This window comes from Periophthalmus magnuspinnatus, chromosome 9 (genome assembly GCF_009829125.3).
Source record: "Periophthalmus magnuspinnatus isolate fPerMag1 chromosome 9, fPerMag1.2.pri, whole genome shotgun sequence".
In the NCBI taxonomy this organism is placed as follows: domain Eukaryota; kingdom Metazoa; phylum Chordata; class Actinopteri; order Gobiiformes; family Gobiidae; genus Periophthalmus; species Periophthalmus magnuspinnatus.
In genome coordinates, this window is record NC_047134.1 from 26,380,461 (window position 1) to 26,403,394 (window position 22,934).

At 40.0% G+C, this 22,934-nt stretch overlaps 1 protein-coding gene across 2 annotated transcripts in view; it reads right to left on the reverse strand.

The window, feature by feature from the left end:
• Window positions 1-5,757: 5,757 nt before the first annotated feature.
• The window catches only part of sema6a (sema domain, transmembrane domain (TM), and cytoplasmic domain, (semaphorin) 6A), a 218,581-nt gene continuing 201,404 nt past the window's right edge, over window positions 5,758-22,934 (reverse strand). For both annotated transcript variants that reach the window (XM_033972311.2, XM_033972312.2), the window contains one exon: window positions 5,758-9,518. In XM_033972311.2, coding sequence (XP_033828202.1) covers window positions 8,389-9,518 — 1,130 coding nt within the window. In that variant the 3' untranslated portion in view covers window positions 5,758-8,388. The remainder of the gene's footprint in view (window positions 9,519-22,934) is intronic.

A 22,934-nucleotide genomic window follows, 5' to 3' on the forward strand; every position in this document is an offset into this window, starting at 1 on the left:
TCTCCTCTTCTCCTCCTCTCCTCTTCTCTTCTGCCCCTCCTTTTCTCCTCTTCTCTTCTGGTAGAAAAGTATCACCAAACCCTGTTTAAAGCAGCTGACCGGACACGTTACAGCAACATCATGTGTCCAGTCTGAGGAAGACCCTAGTGAGATCAGGTATGAAAAACAAACTAAATCTTGGTCAGTAGAAAGAATCTTTTAAAATAAATTAACAGAAGCCCAAATGAACCTCATGGGACTCTTATGAAGCATTTTGTCTGGGTTTATACAAAATATGTCTGTAATAATAAGAATTTAAAAAAAAAGTTTTCTGTCTGTAAAATGACTCACGGTGATATTTAGTCGCATTATTTATTGCATTTAGTGAATATTATCATCAGTTGAAGGGACTTTAAGGCTGTGTTCACTCTTATCCTGGTTTTAGCCCAGTTTAGTCCTTATTTGAACTTGTTTGATCCAGTTTAGTCCTGGTTTAGTCCTGGTCTAGTCTGGGTTAGGTTATGGGTTTAGCTCCAGTTTAGTTCATGTGTACGAGTGTTAAATGGCGGTTTGGATAAGTTTCCCTTTGAGTTACACAACCCTCTGCCCTCCATCTGAAACTATTATCGAGAACATCCTGAACACACCCTGTACTCGCACCTCACACAGCCGGGTCAGGGTCGGGATGGGGGGGCACAAAGGGGTACTGTGGGCGGAGCGACAGGCCTCATTAGCAGCACCGCAACCTGGAAATCGGATCTCCAAACACGGAGCCGATACCTCGAGCATTTGCCTGCAGAGTGAGTCACTTTCCTTCAAAGGGAACAGTGTCAAAGTACCTGTCAGGTTCACGGCTCCTGACAAGAAGAGAGCATCGCCGTGGTAACATGTGGTAATTATAGAGAAGTGATTGTGCCAAGTGTCAGCCCTGAGCTCTGAGGAGGTTAAGGAACAGCGCCAATGAAACAGCCAAGTGTTTAGTACGGCTGTTAGGTCATTTGTACTCACGAGTCACATTTCAGAGAGTTTTTTCATTTCTCGTAGCTCTCGCGCTCGTCGATTTTTGAAATAAACATCACGTAGGTTCATTTACACATTTGTACGCCCACACGTCAGCTACAGGTGATGAAACTGTGTAACTGCAGCTTCTTACTCAAATTTATGTTTTAACTTTTTAATTCTCAAAAGGAAACTACGTGTTTTCGCTGAAGGAGGATTTGCTTTGCTTTGAAGGTTCCACAGTATGGCATTAAATGTATTTATATACCATTGGTGGAACATAACAAAGTAAAGGTAGTAAAGTACTGTAAATTTTAGGCATATGTGCTTAACTTAAATACATTTTAAAGTGGTTGTTTTTTACTTTGTACTTTCTACTCCACTACGTTTTTGAGCAGGGCTGGAAAGTAAAAGTCTTTTTTATTATTATTTGAGGCCCGAAAAAAGGCTGAGGGTTGAGCAAACAAAAATATACAAATGAAATGTTTCTGTTGAACAAAATTCAGCACAAATCTTTATCAAAATCACTACATTTGATGCTTTATAAGACCTCAAAATATGTGTGAAATACTTGTACTTTTTGCTCTTTCAGTACATTTTTAAACAGTACATTTAATATTTTTACATTAGTAGATTTTTCCATGTGATACTTTACCTGAGTATGTTTTTTGTTTTTTTTTTTTGCTCCAGTATCTATACTTTGAATTACTTCTTCCACTACTGCTAAACACAACTAGGCACAGGTCACATCTATGGAGAGGTGAGCCTTCTAACAGTAAGAAGGGACAACTGTAAATGTGCTTTGGATCGCCTCTCCAAAGATCTGACCTGTGACTTGACTTGTCTCCTTGAATATGGATAAGCTAGATTTCATACTGTGGAACATTTCAGGCAAAGTGACAACATCTACATGGCAACAAGAAGATGTCCAACCCAAGACTAGAAAAGTTACAACTTTAAAGGTCCTATATTACACAAAATGGACTCTTGTGAGCTTTAAGTCATGTTATAATGTTGTTACCTCATCAAAAACATATCTGGAGTTGTGTTTTGTTTCATTCACACATGTTTGAGTAATCCTGCATTATTAGTCGACATCTCCAAAGCTCAAAATGCTCTGTTCCACCTTGTGATGTCATGAAGTGGTAGTTTTCAAGTTAGCAGCTACTTTTTACCTTTAGTTCAGTAGAGTTTGCCAATCCCAGGGCTGAAATCATCCAAATGATTAAATTCCCTTGCCTGGCTGGATGACCCGGTGCATGGCTGGGGTGGCTCTCATCCTGCTCTGGGTGGGCCCCTCTCTGTCCCTTAGTTTGAGTTGCTCTGACCTTACAGACTTGAACTTAATCTGCAAATGGATGCGCATCAGTTCTGGTGCCACTAGTCTGCAGTCTGTCCGTCGGTGGCAGTGGATCTCTCCTTAACTGTGGTTCTCCTCGTGGTTTCCCTTTTTCCCACTGTTTTTTTTTTTAGTTTTTCCTTGCCGAGAAGGCGGGTCTAAGGACAGGGGATGTTCTGTGACAGTTATCCAACTCCAGGTACGTTTGTGATGAGGAAGCGACATTATAACGGATCAGAAAACAGCGTAACATGGGCCCTTTAAGAGTTTGTCTGTAGAAAATATGTCTGTAGATGGTAATTAGTGACCTGGCAAAGATAGCGGGCTGTGCAGCGTCTGACAGTGTGGGCTGGAGCATTGATCTGTCTGCCTTGGTACGTCTGGAGGCCACATGGGACAGCAGAGCGCTTCTCTGTATTTACTCTAAACATCTTCTTCAAACTATATTCATGGAGAAATTTAAAGAATCCTCACCCTCCTCCCGGTGTCAGTTTGTAGACAAGGAACAAGCTGTAATGTAAATTTACACAATCGCGTTCACTTTGACATCTGACAGCTGCTGTTTACTGAGTGAAGTAAAACGGAAGGAAACGTGACCCACTCAAATGAACAACACTTTGCATACCAACACACACTTCCAGGCGATCGGGCAATAAATGGAGTTAATATGATTGACGTAGATTCAGGAGCAGGACCACGCCTTTAATTACCCAGAAACCCTATTTATACAAGCCTATCACCGTCTGTTTGATCCCATCATCTTTCAGTAAGAAGGTTCCACCATTATAAAGGGGTGGAGGGGGCTTAATGCCATACTCTGGGACATTTTGAGAACACGAAGATGTCCAATCCAACTAGAAGATAGAGTATTCTTAGTTGAGTAAATGTTTTGGTCACTGTTTCCACTATGAAAACAGTCTTCAAGTGATAAAGTTTTATATGCACAACATTAAATTATGCTAAGTTTGTAACATTTGTGTTCAGATATGATTTTGTTTTGTCCATTTTTGTGGTCAAATGTTTGGAAATTCCATGTTCTACTTGAATAATTTCTTGGACCTCTACTTCTTACTTCTTAAAAGGCCCATAATACACTATTTTATGATCTGATTTGATGTTATAATGTAGTTTCCTCCTGACAAACATAACTTTAACACACAAACCCTGTATATTTAGACTTTAGGAGTTGTTCTCTCAAGCAAAAAACGCTTTATTCCACCTTGTGATGTCATGCGGTAATACAGGAAGTACGTCACTATGTTTTTAAACTCCACACACCTTCACTTGGATCATTTCAGCCCTGGTGTTGCCAATCTCTACTGAATAAAAGATAAAAAGTAACTGTTGCAACTTGAAAACTACCACTTCATGACATCACAAGGTGGAACTGTGCATTTTGAGCTTTGGAGATGTAGACAGCCCAATAACGCAAACACAAAACACAACTCCAGGTCTGTTTTTGATCAAGTAACAGCATTATAACACGGATTAAACCTCACAAAAGTCAGATAGAGAGAGAGTTTGCGTAATATAAAACCTTAAACATTATTTTGAAGTAACGATTCTTTTACTTGAGTACATTTTAGCAACCCACCATCAGATCTTAACCATGCGCTTTCAATTAGACTCAGAGAAGAAGAGGGCAGAGACACGCATGTTCCATCTTCATAATGGCCATAATTAAAATTGCATATGAAGTACGCACTCTTCAGTCTGTGCTAAGTCTAGACAGTGCCCTTGAAAAGTATTAAAACACCGAGATGATTCTTTCAGTGTTCTCCTCTCAATTGTCTCCATATTAACAGCATTTCTCTGCCTCGGATTCGAACTCCCATCTCCTCGTTTGTTTTGCACATGCCCATAGTTTACACTGATTCATTTAAAAGCCACATTTACCCTGAAAAGCAAAGTCGTCTCTTAAGGCTGTTTGAACAATTTAGCGTTTTAAAATTTCAGGTAGACAAAAAGGCAAGGACGGCTAACTGCCTTCTTTGAGTTCGTCTTTGCATTCTTGTTCGCCCTCTATAGTCTCAGCCCACTCGATGTTAAAGGGAATAATTTTCATTTCAGAATCAAGTACTTTCGTTCACCAAAGCACACAATGTAATTCAGAGAGAGGCTTGTCTGAGCTCCGCAGGCTGTTGGATGGGTTTATAAGGCAAAGTCAAGAGGAAGATGTGAGGTCAAAACAGTACAGCATGTTCAAGAGCGTTCCAGCGTATATTCTGTGATGTAATAAGACACTTAAAGGGCCCGTATCGATTGATTTCTGATGTTATAATGTTGTTTCCTCATCACAAACATACCGGGAGTTGTGCTTTGTTTCATTCACACAAACCCTGCATATTTAGGCTGAATTCTTCTCTCAAACAGAAAACACTCTGTTCCACCTCGTGATGTCATGTGTTAATACAGGAAGTGCTCCACTGTGTTTTTAAACTCCATACATGTTCACTACAATCATTTGGATGATTTCAGCTCCGGAATTGCCCGTCTCTACTGAATAAAAGGTAAAAGATAGTGGTTGATTTGAACACTACCACTTCATGACATCACAAGGTGGAACGGTGCATTTTGACTAATACAAGTACAACTCAACATTTTAACATTTTGCGTAATATAGGACCTGTAAAGACGATATATTTAGCTTTTGTCTGCTATATAGTTATAATCACTATTCAATTTTAGCTGAAAATTGTGGCATTTATTTCTACCTGCACCTTTGTGTATTACTGATTTTGAAAAAAAAAAACCCAAAAAACTAAGCATAACGTGAGTACAGAGAAGTTGGTGCATATGAAGGGTAAGTGAAAATGGGATTTTTCAGAGCAATCACATCTTGATCATGAGATTAAGATTACTTAAACCTGCACAAATCACTCTAAATACAACTCTGAGCAGCAGGTAAATGAGAGGGGAAGGCAATTATAATATTATTTAAAAGCTCTCAAAAGTTCATTTTGCACAATATGTCGACTTTAATGGAATTGCCTTAACATTTTTAAAGGATGATGAATACCGTGAGGAAGCAACTGCTAGGGATATACATTTTTGTCCAATCAAGACACATTCATGGATGAGAACCATTTGGAAACAACTGATTGAACTATCCTAGTGTTGTTTCTTTGTTCAACACATAGACTGTATAAAGAAGTGGACTAAGGGAGAGTGGCGTCACGAACAGCATTCATCTCCAGTCAAATGAAGCTCGTCGAGGCTAACAGCTATAAGGGCGAAGTTGGAGCAGAGTTCCATATTAGGAATTACGGCTGCGAGTATCATAGCAACCAAAGAGCCAATCCGAGGCAAGGCTGTTGAAATTAACAGCCCGCACCATGTTCTTCAATTATGGTTCAAAATTATATAGAAAAAGTCAAGGCAAATCACAATCTTCATGACAAGAGTTTTATTTCCATTTTTTAATTACATTTTTGCATTAAATTAAAGAGTTTTCTTCTTTACAACATACATTAAGCTGTGATGTTAAGGGAGGTGTAGAGGGCAAAAAACTGGTGTGACGTCACAATATATTTTACAAGCTTACAAAGTTCAAAAAGGTGGATTTCGCAGAGCGCTGTTAGAACAAGGGTGGAGAGACAAAAAGGCACGCACCAAAGAACCTCACTGTCCACAGCCCCATTCACAGTCAAGGCCCTGTCTCGTCTGAGCTACATGCTACGCTACGTGCACCCGGCGACAGGAAGTGGACACGACCTTTGACCTATGAGGGAACAACAGTACTCGTGTCCACATTCTGTCAGCACTGCACAACTGAAGGTTTGAAGTGCTCACACATTAAGTAGTGCAGTTCCTCTAAGGCGCCGTAGTGTCCTTCTTTTAAGCATTGTTCAGTCAAGTGTTTAGAGGCTCTGTCCCCTCTCACTCTTCTCATTGATAAACACGACACTGGCTATGTCCACACTATGTTTGTGTTGAAAATATCATTATGCAAATGCTCTGTGGTGTGTGGGACAATGAAGAGTTTATGCAGTTTCTAGCTTTTATTTATTTTCTGTTGCAGGTGGAATTTAAACTTAAGTGAAACGTCTGAGAGAGATTGTAATATAATAAAAAGTATTCAGCGTGAACATAGCCAGTCATACACACTGGAGCCAGTTTCACAAAAGTGTCTAATTTGAGAACAGAACTTTTCATGCATAAACAAAATTCAATTTTATGGCCAATTTGATAAAATCAGCAAGTATCAAAATGCTTTTCTTTGCATGGCAATTGTTGGTTTAACTAAATCAGATAAAACATTTACTAAATGTATCTTCAGACACTGATGTGAAAGTGGCCCTGGACCCTGTAAACATCCAAACACAGGCGTGTCACCTTTAGCTGTGGATTGAGATCGAGTTGGCTTTTCTCCATTGAGAAACTCAAAATTGCTTCATATCAAAACATTGACCTATCTACACATACAACACTATGGGGGAGTGCTTGGTTCATTTAGTTCAGGGGAGTGATCAATACAAAAGTATAAAGACCAATGAAATCCGATTTTAGTGGAACTCTCACGAAGTTTAAGATTTTCAGAGTTGATCCAAAACGTTTAGTTTTAGTTTTTTTTTCTAAATGTATTTTCATTTGAAAAAAGGGAAAGTTAGATTCTCATGATTTCGTCTTCACAGGAACCAGCCTGCTTATGCTCCAGCTCCTACTGGACCTTTGCTTATACGGGGGAGTTATTGCAGTGCACCATCCTGATACACTTACATTGGCCTTCTCAAGTAACACATGTTTATAGTTCAGATAGTCCGTCAATAGACCACCACTCAAAACAAAGACAACAAAAGGTCTGAACAAAGAACAGGACTTCAGTTCCATTGTATAAAAGAGAAAACGAAAACACTTGTAGACACTGCCAACACAACATAAAGGGTCGCTTTAAGCGCTTTAATGGCACAATCTGAAAGAAACCACAAAGATGTGTGAGTTAGAGTGTGCATGTGGAGTGTGTTATGTCAGGGGGACCAGAAGTACAACAAGAACACCTACATTCTTTAATTGCATTTTATCAAACCAGGGAAACATCATGTAAGAAAAATAAAAAATACTACAAGAAGATGAAGTTAACAGCTATGAAAGAAAACACTATTTAAGGTGTAAGGCACAAATTTACATGTGGAAAAGAAGCAGGCGATCCACCTTTGAGTCTTCACCTGCCCGGGCCTGAGGACCACCTCGCCCGGTGTCTTCTTCATGTGTGTGTTTGCTGATTCCAGACTGTTGCTGCGCCTCTTATTTGTTTGCAACATGCAACAGTGATGTTTGACGGCACTGGTACAAGCCAGCGACCAATCAGGACGAATGTTTGAACCACACAAAAGCACAGTGCTGATTGGAGACATGAAAGGGATTGAGGAAGTCTTTTCTGATTGGTCAGAGATGATCTTCTGTGGTCCCTGTGGCACAGTTAAATAAATATGTGTTCCTCTGTCGATCACAGTAAGACCACATGGACCTCCGTCCAGCTTCGACTGGCTCCAGTTTAATGACTTTAAATATTCTTTACCTCACACTTGATTATTTGTTATTAAAAGATTTGTTTCTTTCCCTGCGTACTGAACCTACAAAGTCAGTCTGTTTTTCAAAAGCACTTATTAAAAATAAATACAAGATGCTATTAGTGTTAACAGTCATGAGTTCTCAGTCCTGGTACAGTAGAAGATTCCTCTGGTCCCATGATTGCTGTAACACTGAGATGCTCTTCACAGTTTGAACAGGCTGCTGCCTTTATACTGTTTACCTTTATATGTCTCTGCCTCTGCCACTGTACAACCCTCTCTCCTGTGAGAGAGGCCTCACTGAATGCTACAGGACGCCGACAGTTCAAATATTCAGGACCAACTTTCAGTAGCACATGTTCCCAACCAGAGTATGAGCTCTGTGAGGGCAGGAAATGACAACAACCATTTGCATCATATTTACATATTTATATAAAAAGAAAGTGGTCTTAAAAATGTTTCCACTGTACTGTACACCTAAACAAACAGCAAAACACTAAAAGGAGATGCAACAGTGTCCCCTGTGTCTCTGAGACCTGTCCCTCAGTGCTCGCAGGCGCACTATGTGCAGTCACTGGACTTGACTTTTGTGGACAGGGACACCACCGAGGGTTTAGGAGGGACATCAGGTTTGAGGTGTTTGATGCCTGTTCTGGGGAGGGACCCATAGGCGCTCATACCAGGTTGCCGTGACGACAGAGACATGCCCTGTGCTGTCATTTGTATTGAGTCCACCCTCTGGGGAGCAGGGGGTGGAGTCTCCACACGGTTAAAACTGTGATGTCTCGCCAGATGGGACGAGTTGGACGAGTTGGTGTTGTGCTTCTTGAGAGCGGACGACCCCGAAGCGGAGGAGGCGGAGCCTTTCCTCAGGCCGTACACTGAGGAGTGCACCTCCAGGCGTTTGCCCATCTGCGGCACCGCGGGGGGGATGCTGAGGGATGCCTCTCTCTGCGGCACGCGGGGGGGCAGCATCCCGTCGGGATCCACCATGCTGTGGCTGTGGTTCTTGACCGTCTTGTACTCCAGCGTGGCCGCCTCGTCCATGTGCCCCATGCCCAGCTCGCTGTGGTGTGGCTGCTCCACATACTCGTGCTGGTAGGCCTGCAGGTGGGACTGCAGCTGGTGCTGGTGCTGGGGCAGAGGCAGCACCACTACACTGGGGATGTGGCCCGGGGACGCCCTGAGAGGAAGGTCGGAGATCACAGGGGAACCCATGGGTGCCATGTCCTTGGTGCAGGCGTTGATCAGGTTCTGGTTGCGCTCCCACTCGCGGCTGCCCCGGCTGGGCTTGCGGCGGGGCTGCATAGGGGTGGACTCAGGCGTGGGCAGGGCTGTCAGGTCCAAGTGGTGCTGGTCCGCTTTGATCAGCATCTTGGCGCTGGCGAGGCGTCCGTTGTGCATGAGCGGGGTGAGGATGGCCTCTGGTCGCCCGTCCTTGGCCTGTGTCTCGAACAGCCCGCTGAGTTTAGTCACACTGTTCATAGAGCCTCTCCGTGAGTGTGCGTGGTGACCCTCTTTCTCTTTACGTCCTGCGGTGTCTACATCCCGGCGCCGGTGGTCGCACACACAGTACACGATGAGCCCAGAGAAGATGGCGCCCATGGCGAAGGCCAGGATGACTGCGATGGCCAACAGCGTGACAGGCACCAGCTGGTCCCGGCTCTTCTGATAGCTCTCCCGGATCACACCTGCAACACAGCAGCACAGCGGCACATGAAACCAAAAACACTACTGTGCAAATACAGCCATGATATTAGACCACGGAAATGCACCAACACGAAGCAGGATTACAATCATTAAATGTGTTCCTGCTTTACAAGATTAGCAGTTTCAACACTTATCAAAGCAAGCAAAGGAAGAAGGGTTTATCCCGTCACAGAAGAACCTTTTGATTCCAGAAGCAAAATTCAATATTTCTCCCAAATCCAATTGTACACAGAAGAATGTGTTTTGAACAAGTGATTATGATTCACATTTTAAATCCTAGATAAAACCTCGTTTTGAAATGAAAAAGATGAGATAGAGCATCCTGAAATAGCCTGTTCCTTTTTCTCAGGGCTGTAAATGGACGACTCTCATCAGGCAGAGACAATACAGTGAAGCCTCTGATTAGACACTAAACCCACAGATCTGTGTCATCAGAGTCTGAATATAACTCTGTCACACAAGAGCTAAAAGGTAAAAGGCATAGATAAAAGAAAAGATAACTCAATGTAAGCAAACATGAACTGGTGTTACGCCGACAGACAATCTACACACACAAACACACACACACACACACACCCACACACACACACTACTCTATTATAAAAGTCAATGGGTTCAGTACACAGGACTTAAATCTGCCACAATCGTGTCAACAGTGATGCCCTGGTACACTGCAGCCTTAACCTGTCAGCTCAGATTAGCGTCAGCTGTTTAAAAGCTCTTGTCTTCTCTGGTGAATTGCAGTGGGAAAATGGTTAATTTCTTGGGAGGAAAGCCTGTTGATAGATGCATAAATCCAGTGTCTACTCCTCAGGTTAAGCCCAGTGCACTAAGATGGATCTCTTGTTCATTAGAGGCCTGGACACTGCTGATCACTCTTAAGCAGAGATAAAGGAAGCAGGTGCATTCTTTCACCACTCTTCCCACCGTTTTTCCAGTGAATCTATGTTCTTTTAATGAGCGACGTAGGTGCAAATATATGTATAACAAGCTTTCAATTCTAAAATCTGGAAATTGCTAAAACTAGTTTGCGTAATCTCACCTTGCATTCTCCCACTTTTCTCTCACAAAAACACGCCGCAGTGAAGCCAAAACAGAACATTGAGTCTTTGTTTGTCCCACAATCCTGTTCTTCATGGTTGATCCCACTTCTGCACATTGTGATTGTTTACAAGGAAACAAAATCTTAAATCTGTTTGTGTTTGCGGCTAAATTTCTGAACTCCAAGACAAAGCTTCCAAATAAAGGCCCAGTCACAAAAGAACCCGAAGGGGAGAGGCGTGATCACGTTTAGGCTTTTGATGCAGCTGTGTCACCGTGAGAATATCTTTAGCGTCTCTACAAAGAGATATGACACAGACTCTGCTGGTAATCTGTTCTCAGCTCTACTCCAGACACTATAAAACAGCCTAAATCCTCCAGTCTCAGTACACAAAAGTTCTTGTACACAAAATAAAATTCACTTGAAACACTTGAAAGGACTTTTTTTTATGTTGCAAAGAACGAGCTGGGTGAAATCGCAAAGTAAAGTAGATTTCTGCCAGCTAGACAAAAACGTTTCAAGGTCATATATTACACAAAATTGACACTCCTGAGCTTTAATGCTGGTACCTCATCAAAAACATACCTGGAGTAGTGTTTGTCCTTTATTATTAGTCTGTCTACATCTCCAAAGCTCAAAATGCTCTGTTCCACCTTGTGATGTCATGACGCAGTAGTTTTCAAGTTAACAGTTCAGTAGAGATTGGCAATTCCAGAGCTTAAATGATCCAAATGTTTCTAGTTAAGGTGTACAGAGTTTAAAAACACAGTGGAGCACTTCCTGTATGACCACATGACATCACAAGGGGGAACAGAGAGTTTTCTGTTTGAGAGAAGAACAGCGTAATATGGGCCTCTTTAAATATCTGTCTTAAAGGAAGAGCTAACGACCCTTGACCTGGGTGAAAGTTCACTTCGAAGCATGACAAATGCCAAACCGGTGGCAGTCAACTCAACTTACACTTAAAAACAAACTTAAATGTTCACTATGTAACTTTTCTGGTAAAGGGTTCACCACCTGCTAGTCTCCATGAAGTTTGTGGCTTTGCATAATATGGCGTTAATCTTCTCTGTCTTACATTTATTCAAATACAGGTGTTTTCATTGGTAAATTAATACCTTGAAAGACATGCCTTCTTACTGTGAATGGGATTCTCTCTCCACAGATTTTTACCTGTAACTTTCGTCGTGTGGCGTCACCCGTTATCCAATGCCATACTTTGGAACATTCCAGACTAAGCACTGACATCTCCATGAAGACAAGCAGGTGGTGGACCCCCCAAAAAAGTTACCAAATGCTTGTTTAATTGATCCATGAGGGAGATTACTTAGAAATAGTGGCTCAAAATACTGGAGAAAATGCAAGTGCCAAAACAAAATACATGAGACAAGATAGTGATGGGGATTCTTGTCATGGAAGAGTGGCTAAAAGGCAGAAAATTGGGGTCTGTGAGGTGTCAGATTGCAATTTCCCAACATTATCAGAGCTGGTTTCAGTCCAAAAACACTGAATGAATTCTGTTTTGGAGCTTCCTCACTGACCCTCGAAGATCTCACTCTGAGTCCTGTCTACTCTTCGCTGCGATCTCACACTCAAACATGGAGGTGCCCTTTCTGCTACCTGCTTGTTTCCATGGTGATGTTAATGCTTTACCTGGAATGTTGCCAAGCATGACATCATGAGTTACAGGTCAGGTCAGTGGTAGAATGCACGTGTTTCAAGGTATTTATTTTTTTGCAATACAAACATAAGTAATTGATTAAAGGCAAGACCAGAAAAATAACATAAACCATGTCTTGTCTCCTTAAAAGCTATGGGCTGAAGAGAAAAAAAAAAGTTAAAACAAAACAAAAACTATGGTATCCAAAAGATTGGGATACGATTTTTTAAACTATAGCTGCTCTAGTGATGAATAGAGAGAACACATTTCTAGGGCAGAAGTTTGACACCTTTAACAGGAAATGAGTCACACTGACCCATTTCAAACCAAATGAAAGTCAGAAAGAGCCATATGTTTTTTACAAGTAACGAGACAAAGTGATTAATCAATGAATTCAAAGACGCAAGTCAACTGCTGCTATTAACAGCTATTACTACATTATCACACCGCTAACTGGTGGGTCAGGTGATTTGACTGCTCTACCAAGGATGTTTAGGTTGCGAGCAGGATTTGAACGGACAACCTTCAGATCAGTGGACAAACACTCTACTAACTGAGCTACCGTTTGTGGAGTATACCTTTACCTAACCCCGTGTATTCCGGGTTCAGTATGAGTATAACACACAGTTTTGCTATCATAGTTTTGTTATACTGCCTCAAATAATTGTTCAAAGAGGGTTGTTCTCCCCTAAGAATGCCACTTCACATGAGCCTTGAACTTCTCCAAAAGTCATTTATGTAAAAACAGAACAGGGTAAACATATTTTATCTCATTTCTGCTTTGCGTCTGTGACATCTGTTCACTGAAAGATCAAGTCAAAGAGCTATGAATTTCCGCCACACCAGGTTTATTGTCACTAAAGGTTAGATTCTTAAATCGATGGAATTGAATTTCAGAGTGAATAAGGAAGCTGGAGGGCAGTGGAGCCAAACGGGGCGTCCATTTTGGTTCAGGGGACGAACTGTAGAGCGGGCTTTTGTCTTCGGTCAGGAGAGAGCGACCAGGGGTTAAAACCTATTTAACCTGCGCCGCATGACTTCTTCCTCTCTGTGCCACCAAAGAAAAAAGAATTCTCTCGTTCTTTGCTGACTTTTTTCTGTCACTTTAACTGAGCGCTTGCAGCAGCTCAAGGCCAAGAAGCTTCCAACTTCCGATTTTATGAAAGGAATTGTTTAAAGGCTTAGTTCACAGACAGGTCATGGACAAATGCGTAAATCACTCATTTTTATTTTTATAGATATGTCTTTCCAATTACTGTTTTGAACTTCACGCAACTTCTCAGATTAGAAAAATCAAAACTATTCTGTAATTTTGATGAGTGGCCATGTACAACGCAAGGTAAGTTTCTATATGTGATCAAGGCTAACATTAAAATAACTTTCCTTTGAAATACATTTACCTGACTGACTTGACGGGACTATGAACCGGGACAAGGGGGCTTTTCTACTCTCACACACCTGGGATACTATCCTCAAGAAGTTGGACTGTAGATGTCGCTGTAGTCCTAGCTCTACCGGCAGTGTAAATCAGGTGATTTAGACAACATCACGTGACCATTTTGAGGAAGGTTCATAGACTGTATAAAGAAGTGGACTAAGGGAGTGTGGCATCACCCATAGTGTTCAGCTCCAGTCAAATGAAACAGGACTAGCAATTAGAGGAGCAAATTTAGAGTTGAATTCTATATTTGGGATTCTGACGGTGAGCATCAGAGCATCCAAAGAGTCAATCCGGGGTGAGGCTGTTGAACCCCTTCCCACCACCGGTTTAGCAGGGAGCCGACGCTTAGCAATGCTGTCAATGAAACTTGTTGCTAACACTAGCGAGAGTGACCTTGTCTGTTAATAGTGTTGGTTTACAGACACAAAATAAAAATACTAGGATCATACAAATCAGGTTAATTTCAATATTAAGTGAATTGGAGCCAGAGTCGATGGAGCCGAATCATACCCACACTAACTTCTCATTTGGAACACAGTGGATAGCAGGTTTGCTATGTCCATTTATATATACTATCTATGGGAAGACTGCGAGTGAGCAGTTATCAAATTTAGAATGGACCTCAATGGACTCAACAACAGTTAATTTATTATATCTCATTTCTTCTGTCATTTTCAAAACATGTAAATAAATAAATAATAATAATAATAATAATAATAATAATAATAATAATAATAATAATAATAATAATAATAATAATAATAATAATAATAATAATAATAATAATAATAATAATAATAATAATAAACATTGAACAAACCCAAGGGTCTAAACATCTAAATATCTGAAATATATTTAGTTGAAATAATTACAAAGTATAGGATTTAGGTCTAACTTTTGAGTAATTATATCTCTCTATTGTAATACAACTTGGAGCTCGACGAGTTAACCGTCTGCTGACCTGATGTGCTGCTCTTTTGGAATCTCAAGTCTAGCCTAAACCTCCGCATCTTGTCTCCAGCTTTCTCAGCGTCCCAGACTAAACAAATCCAAACACAGACTCCACGTTGTCTCTGAACGCATCTAATACTCTCCACTGTCTCCAATAAACCATTTTGATTTTCATGCCACCTCGGGCCTCAACGTTCAGACTCTCAACACTTAGCGTAGACCCGTCGCTATCCAAACATGTGCTGCTGTGACGGGATCTTTTTTCTCTCTTTCTGACTGAAGAGCACAAGGCCACAGTCTTTTGAATAGAAGTCTCTTAAAGCCACAGAAGTGTTTTTTGTGAAGAGTAGAGGGAACTTCAAAGGCGGTTGAACATCACAGAGGGACAACACCGAAAGCCATAACCTCTGCAAAGACCCTCCTACAAAGAATCAGACTGCGTTGGGCAATGTGCTATTCAATTTATTTCGCAGAAGGGATAAACTTTTCACTTCTGAAACGCCAGTGTACATTTTCTGGTTGTTTTGTTTGTATATTGTGCTTGTGGAAAGGGTGAGGCAAGCAGGGGTAGGTTTGGGTGTAGAGAGTTCTTTTTTCTAAGTTCATAATATCATCGTTTTGTGTTGTCCTTCTGTTTTCAAAATCATGTTTGTGTTGTATTGTATTGTATTTTTTTGTCCTTTAAGGTCCTATATTACGTAACATTCATTCGTGTGAGGTTTAAGTCATGTTATAATGCTGTTACCTCCTCAAAAACATACCTGGAGTAGTGTTTTGAGTAGTGTTTTGTTTCATTCACACATGCTTGAGTAACCCTTTATCTACATCTCTGAAGCTCAAAATGCTCTGTTCCACTTTGTGATGTCACGGAGTGGTAGTTTTCAAGTTAACAGCTATTTTTTACCTCTTGTTTAAAAGAGATTGGCATTTTCAAGGCTGAAATTATCCAAATGATTCTAACAAAGGTGTATGGGATTTAGAAACACAGTGGAGCACTTCCTGTATAACCACATGACATCACAAGGTGGAACAGAGTGTTTTCAGTTTGAGAGAAGAACTCAGCGTAAATATGCAGGGTTTGTGTATTAAACATGTGTGAATGACACAAACCACAACTCCAGGTCTGTTTGTGATGAGGAAATAACATTATAACATGGATCAGAAAACATCATAATATGGGCCCTTTAATTAAAAAAGGATAGAAAAACAGCAGTTTAGCAAATAGCATTAAGTCTGTTCTTTATCTTAATTGTTCTTACACTAAACGAAAAGCTTCATTGCTGTATAGTGAGTTATTGGGTGTTTTCAGTTGTAGAAATGAACAGATTCAACATTTGTGCATTAATCTTTTGGATATTTCATGACATAGTGCAATGTAATTAATATTCATACTCTCAGATGAGGGACAAGAGACCGTTTTTCTTATTGATTACATTGTACTTTACCATAAAATATCCAAAAGGTTGATTAACAAATGTTGAATCTGATTATTTTATTAGTGACTAGACCCTAGAACTCACCGTATTACGTATTTACGCTATGTACTCAAGTGAAAAAAAAGTGTTTCAAATGTTCTTGGCTATAATAAAACACGTAACAGTTTATATAATTTAATCACTGCGAAAAATCTGATCTTGGCCTTTAAAACACTTGAAATAAGAACAATAACTGTGATTGTGTGGATTTTGACAAGCCAAGGAAAAAGATATATTGTTGAATTTGAAATAATTTAAAAATGCAACTATTACTTTCCCTAAATGAGATGTGTTTTGCTGTTGCATTTATAATAAGGAACAGCGACTCCATTTCCTGTTTCTGGGTTTCAGACGACATCGCTACATTCTTTTGGCCAATATTATCCAATACGGGTAGGGGGCAGATACAATTTATATAGTTAATATGTAGATTTCAGTGGTGATACAGTGAGTTCTGGGGTCAAATCACACGTAGAAATGATCAAGTTCAGTTTACCTTTTCGCTATTTTATGGTAAAGTACAAAGTAATCGATATGAAAATGACATTATCACATCTTAGAATCTGCAAACCACCAATTGTCATGTCAAAATGTACTAATGACTTCCATGTTCCATCCAAAAACTGGATTTGTTTTACACTTTACTTCAAGGCCCAAATTCCTACAGTTGGTAGCTAATGTTCACAAATTCACAACCTCTCATTCAAATCCCATTACTTTATACGCCAATAAAAAGCACTACCTCACTACTACCTGCCTAATCCTTTTGTTTACTTAGATTTTGTCACCCCATAAAAGGACGTTCTTGTTCGGTGAATGGCAACAATTCATTACAGGCCATTTATTCATTAGTGAGGACATTATCCCATTAGCTCTTGTATATATTTGTGTTGGAGAGGCTCTCACATAAAAGCGTTGGGTTGCCAGTTCTGACTTTCTGCGCCGCATGTTGATGAGCCATTTAAGATGTAATTAAACTCTTAATTATATGGCACTACACCTCTGGTATTAACATTGACGTGCAGAGCTAACCTGAACAGTTTTGCATTCGGAGCCCTGTGGTAATCAAAAGCAATTGGCGCAAATGAACAACTCCAAGAACATCTTTCATTATGAGGTTTTAAACTGACACGAGCACTGACTGTACTATAGATGTACAGAAGCACTCATTACAAACAATTGAATATAGTCATGTAATTATACCCTATAGCCTTATGGATGTGGAGACAGTGGAACAGCCCCACCCAAGCCCCACTCTGGTCCAATCAGAACTTCAAATTGTCTGCCTTTATTATATTAGTCTGTAATTGTTGTGTTTAAATTGCATGATAAACTGGTGTAATAAAGGGAGTTATGTTTTTTGTAAAATTCTTTCTCTCACATACTAGTATTTGTCCACTGAGCCCAAGGTTGACAGTTCAAATCCCGCTCTCGACGTAAACATCATCGGTTGAGCGGTCAGACCTATTGACCCACAGGTTGGCGGTGTGATTCCAGCTCCCACAGATGAATGCTGTCATTGTGTCCTTGGGCAAAACACGTAACCCACCTCGTCCCCAGTTTCTGCGTACTCTAGTGTATGAGTGTGTGTGTGAATGGGTGAGTGGTTCCTTGATGTAAAGCGCTTTCAGTGTCTTGAAGGTGGAAAAATGGTGATGTTGATAATTTTATTCACTCACATACTAGGAAAATGTGTTAAACATTTTTTTCAAATAATCCACACCTTGCTCTAATACTGTGATAATTACCAGAGATGTTAATTACAGTTACACTTATTTCAAAGAAGTTGTATTTTAGAGTTGTTTTATTCTCTTAGTTGAGAAGTATTTTGTTCCAAACAACAATTCTCAACATTATACGATTTGAACTTCTTGGACCTTACCTTCAAACATGGTGTCTTTATATGTCAGTTGTTTCTGTGCATTATTTCATGTTTTGTCTGCCCATTACATTATACTTATGAATCATAAATCAGATTCAAAATACATTATGTCCAAACTGTAAATCAGTATTCAAGTAGCAGTTCCTCCAAATACTTTTATACTCTTGAGTCATTATTTGGTCACTACTTTTCACTTCTACTTGAGAAATAATATTTAAAGCAGACGTATTAAGATCAATCGACTTTTTAGAGCTTTGGGTTAATGGTAAATGTTATAGTTGTTTCCTCTCGCCATTTACCCCAAGTTGTATTTGGAGTGATTTGTCCACGTCCAATCTTTAATCTCTTATTTTTAAGACGCTATATTGCCGATCTATCACCATTTTCACCGGTATATGCCCACTGTGATGTACTTACTTCATTTTCCAATTTTATTTTCATAATTTGTGATATTTGTAGGATTTGGCAGCGTTGCATAGCCATTTTGGTAGCTAGCTAGCCTGATCTGCAGCTATCCATCTGAGGTACTGTTCCCATTAGGCGCCGAGGTTTTCTAATGAGGAAGTCAGTGCGCATGTTTCTTTTATTAAGTTGTTTTAGATGAATATTGCAATTTTAACTGTGTAAATTATGACATAACGATCCACGGGTGTCACAGATTGTAACTATGCAGCAAACAAAAGCACAATAGGTCTGATTTAAAGTTGCGCTACTCTTACTTAGCTACAAATTCTAGCGACTCTACCCACCTCTGATGATTCTATCCGTTCAAAATTATTTGCAGACACAAGACGTTCTTTGACATTTCAGCTGGGACTTCCATACTAGCTCAAGTCATATTCGCGTTAGTCAGAAGTTTGGCACAAAGTGAATTCTCTCTGAGTCACTTCGTTCACACACCAGGCCTTCTCATCAGAAAGTGTGTCATCTTTACACTGTGATGACTGCAGCGCTGTACAGGCTCAGAAGTTTCATTGATAATTCTCGACCAGCTCCACACGGGGACACAGAGCTCCATATAACACCAGCTGCTAAGTCACAGACACTGGGAGCATTTAAACTCTCTTCAAAGTAAAATAAAGGGTGAGGTTTAGGGTTTGCTCTAAAAGTACAAGGAACGCTGTGATCTGTAGAATTCAGGCTCACTGGGATAAAAATAGGGATTTGGAACGAATTTGAAAAAAAACCAACAGAATTTTCTGATATTACCAACCATTATTGGGATTGGATTTGCAGTAAATTTGTAAAAATGAGGATTCTGTTCAGAGTGCACACTGTAAACAACTCCACAAGTGTTAATATTTGAGAGAAGACTACAAGTATGTAGTCGCCAGGTCTAAAAACTAAAGTGTTAGCTAATTTGAATAGGCCTACAGGATGTTTTAATGGTAAATGGTCACAATTTTATATAGTGCTTTTCCACCTTCAAGGCACTCAAGGAACCACTGATCCGTTAACACACACATTTATACCCCAGTGTGCACAGACACTGGGGGCAAGGTGCGTTAATTGTCTTGCCCAAGAACACAATGATGCTATTCATCTGTGGGAGTTGGAATCGCACCACCAACTTGTAGTTAAGTGGATGTGATCACTCAACCAATGATGTTTATGTCGAGAGCGGGATTTGAGCCACCAACCTTCAGATCAGTGGGGTGGTCATTTGAACATTTAACCTTCCCGCATTAAAATTTACATTTGATTTCATTGTATATTGCGCAGCTCTAGACAAAATTATACAAAACCAATGAGAGACATCAAGATTAATGGTTGATCCTGAAGTTATAAATTATAATAGAAACAAAATAATAATTGTGAAAATCTTACAAGTCAAATAATTCAGTCTATACTAAGCCTAATCTAATCTAACCTAACTATAAAGGACTTTTTTATCTGGTTGTTTATGTCACATTAACATCACGTTTTGCTTCAGAAAGTTTGTTTTCATAAAGCTGTTCACACACTACAGCGATGGTGATCTATTAGTTTAAATGCAAGTGAAATTCTACTGTTGTACCGTTGCTTGGTTACCGTATCAATAATACAAAATCATTCTCAATACAAGGAAGTTATCTCTCACAATATTTACAACATAGATTTAGATATCGTGACAGAACCAACAGCAAGAAGTATGACAAAGAAATAAAAACGGAAAAGTAATCTCCAAAATGATTTCGAAAACAAAAGACGCCTGTGAGAACAATGGCCTAATCAGGGAGGAAGTAGCGGCTTATGGCTTGACGTCAGCCTGGGAAGTGCTTAACGCCGGGAAAAAAAATGCAGGCAGCGGTTCTATTGTGGTTGAAAATAGGGCCAGTGTGTTACAGAAATATGGAGAGGTGAAGATAACCCCTGGTTTTAAAAGCAACGCACTTTAAATCAAACTAACACACCTGGATAATGCACTTTTGGATGACACTTTAAAAGCCCCATGTATTTGAGTAAAATTTGTCTTGCACAACTAAAGATATATTGTATAAGCAGCTCTTGAGGTCAAAATAAGTCTGCTGCGTACTGTCAACATCGAATTATAATGCGCTTTACTGTCTGATGATCAGGAAGTGCGCATTAGCATGATACTTGTTTTTAGCTTTACAGCAAAACTCTGAAAAGGACATATAAACTCATCGTGGTGAATAATTAGGATGTTCTGAATAACTTGAACTAGTTCTGTTTTTCATGATTTTAAGACATAAAAAAAAAAAAAAAAAACAATTACAGGGGCTTTAACTTACTGAAAGATTGGAGAATTGAAAACTTTGTAAAACATTAAACATTAGTTAGCAAAATGTCTCTCCGTTGCCTTCAGTGTTTGCACCATATGTTTGGATTAAAAATGTTCCATCTATTTGGTTATGGGTAATTATAGCTGCACTGCTCCAAACACATGTGCAGAATAGTTTAAAAAATATGTGATGATGGAATGAATCAACGTGTCATCTTTGAATTTTTCTAAATATGTTGTCAGCATTTTAAGTGAATTTGCTAAAAATATAAACATAAAAAAATAAATAAAAATAATAATAATAAAAAAAGATAAGCTAAAAGCTGCTAGCTACCACGTTCCAAATAGGAAGTGATCATGGCCGCACTTCAGGCTCCATTGATTCTGGCTCCAATTCACTTTACATTAGAAAAGTGTCACCCCTCCCTCTGTAACTGCTGTCATCAGGCTCCTCATTTTGATCTTAAAATGTTCGTCTTGACACGCTCTACATGATCCTCGTGTTTTTATTTCCCAACTGTGTCTGTAAATCAAGACATGAACATTAACCCTTTAAGGACTGAGCACACTATAGAGCAGTATAGCTCCCCTAGACTTTTATTCTAGCCATAAAAATGATGTTAAAGGAAGTATCAGAATGTACTGCATTTTTTCACACAACTTCCTCTATTTTATATATCTATCCTTATTTTTCCTTTGACGTATTGAATAAGTGACTAGGAAAATCCCTGCGGCACCTACGCTCTGATTGGTCATCTTCGAGGGACAACATAAGTGCATTAACGTAATGACAGTAAAATATTTAAAGCGCCCCATGCCTTTGCTTTGAGATGCCATTTGAATTTACATGTGGTTGCGGAGTTACGTTAATGGAAAGTCTGCAACCGCGAGTCTATCGGCGGCGATATCATCCACCTCTATAGGGTTAATAACAAACAAATCAGGCGCCTACTTTCCTCTAGGCTCTTGCTAGCATCAGTAACAAGTTTGAATGACAGCGTTGCTAAGCTAAATCAGCAGTACAAGTGGGATGGGGCATTACCTTCGACAGCTTCATTCCTGATTGGCTCTTTGGTTGCTATGATACTCGCGGTCAGAACTCCTAATATATAATTTCATTTGACTGGAGCTGAACACTATGGGTGACGTCACACTCACTTACTTCACTTCTTTATACAGTCTATGGTTACAAATGAAGACATCATAATATTCTGTGGCGAAGGAAATCAGCTGCAAATTCTAAAATCCTCAGACTACTGGACTTTTTTGCTACTGTAAAACCCTGTTTATCAGCTCCAACTTTTCTACACGGACATAAACCTCACCTGCCTCGGTTCTAAACATAAAAACTTCTCGGTTTAAAAAGTTATTCCACAAAATGCTGCTGTAAACAACCTGCTCGCCTCTCTCTCTCTAACAGCGTTGGACACATTTGGCAGGTTTTCCATAACTCTAGGTCACACGGGATGATTGACAGCCGGTCCCCCTTAACGACAATGGGTAGGCAGCAAAGCCATGATCAGGTTCCTAAAGCGCACAGTAGAGGGGGCCAATGAGGTCACGCTCCCGCCTCTATCACGCGGGCTTCACCTTGCACTCAGGTGTCACACTGCCTGCACTGACGGACGCTACAAATAGATTTTGCTAAGCAGCTGTCAGGGAGTTTGCAGTCAGACGATACCAGCAGAGCAATCCAGTTTTAATAAGAGCTACTGCTGTACGGCTACAAAGATAGTCCAAAAAGGAGTTGTGTAATTGCAATCTTTATCTTAAAATAACCATATGCTTCGCAATGTATAGTGACATCTGCCTGTCTTATACTGGAGATGTTGTTGCTTTGCTTAAAATGTTCCAACGGATGGCATTAAACTCTGTCTCCATGGAGATAAGCAGTTGGCGCCACCAGATCAAGTTAAGAGTCTGTGGAGAGATAAACCCGCTCACAGTAAGAACACATGTTTTTCAGTGTAGTTTTGGACAACAAAAACATCTGGAACTGAGTAAAGCGTGTTGGATAAGTTTAATACCATCCCAGGGAAAAGATATATAACATCTCCCCTGGCGGCAGACCCCCCACCAGAAAACATAGTGGACGTTTAAAGCGGGGGTATTACATGTTTATGAGGTTTAATGGGTAACTCATAACATATTTAGATCAGTGTGTTACCTTTATTGTTTTGAAAATGCTATATTTGCCCGAAACAATGTATTGACATGTTCT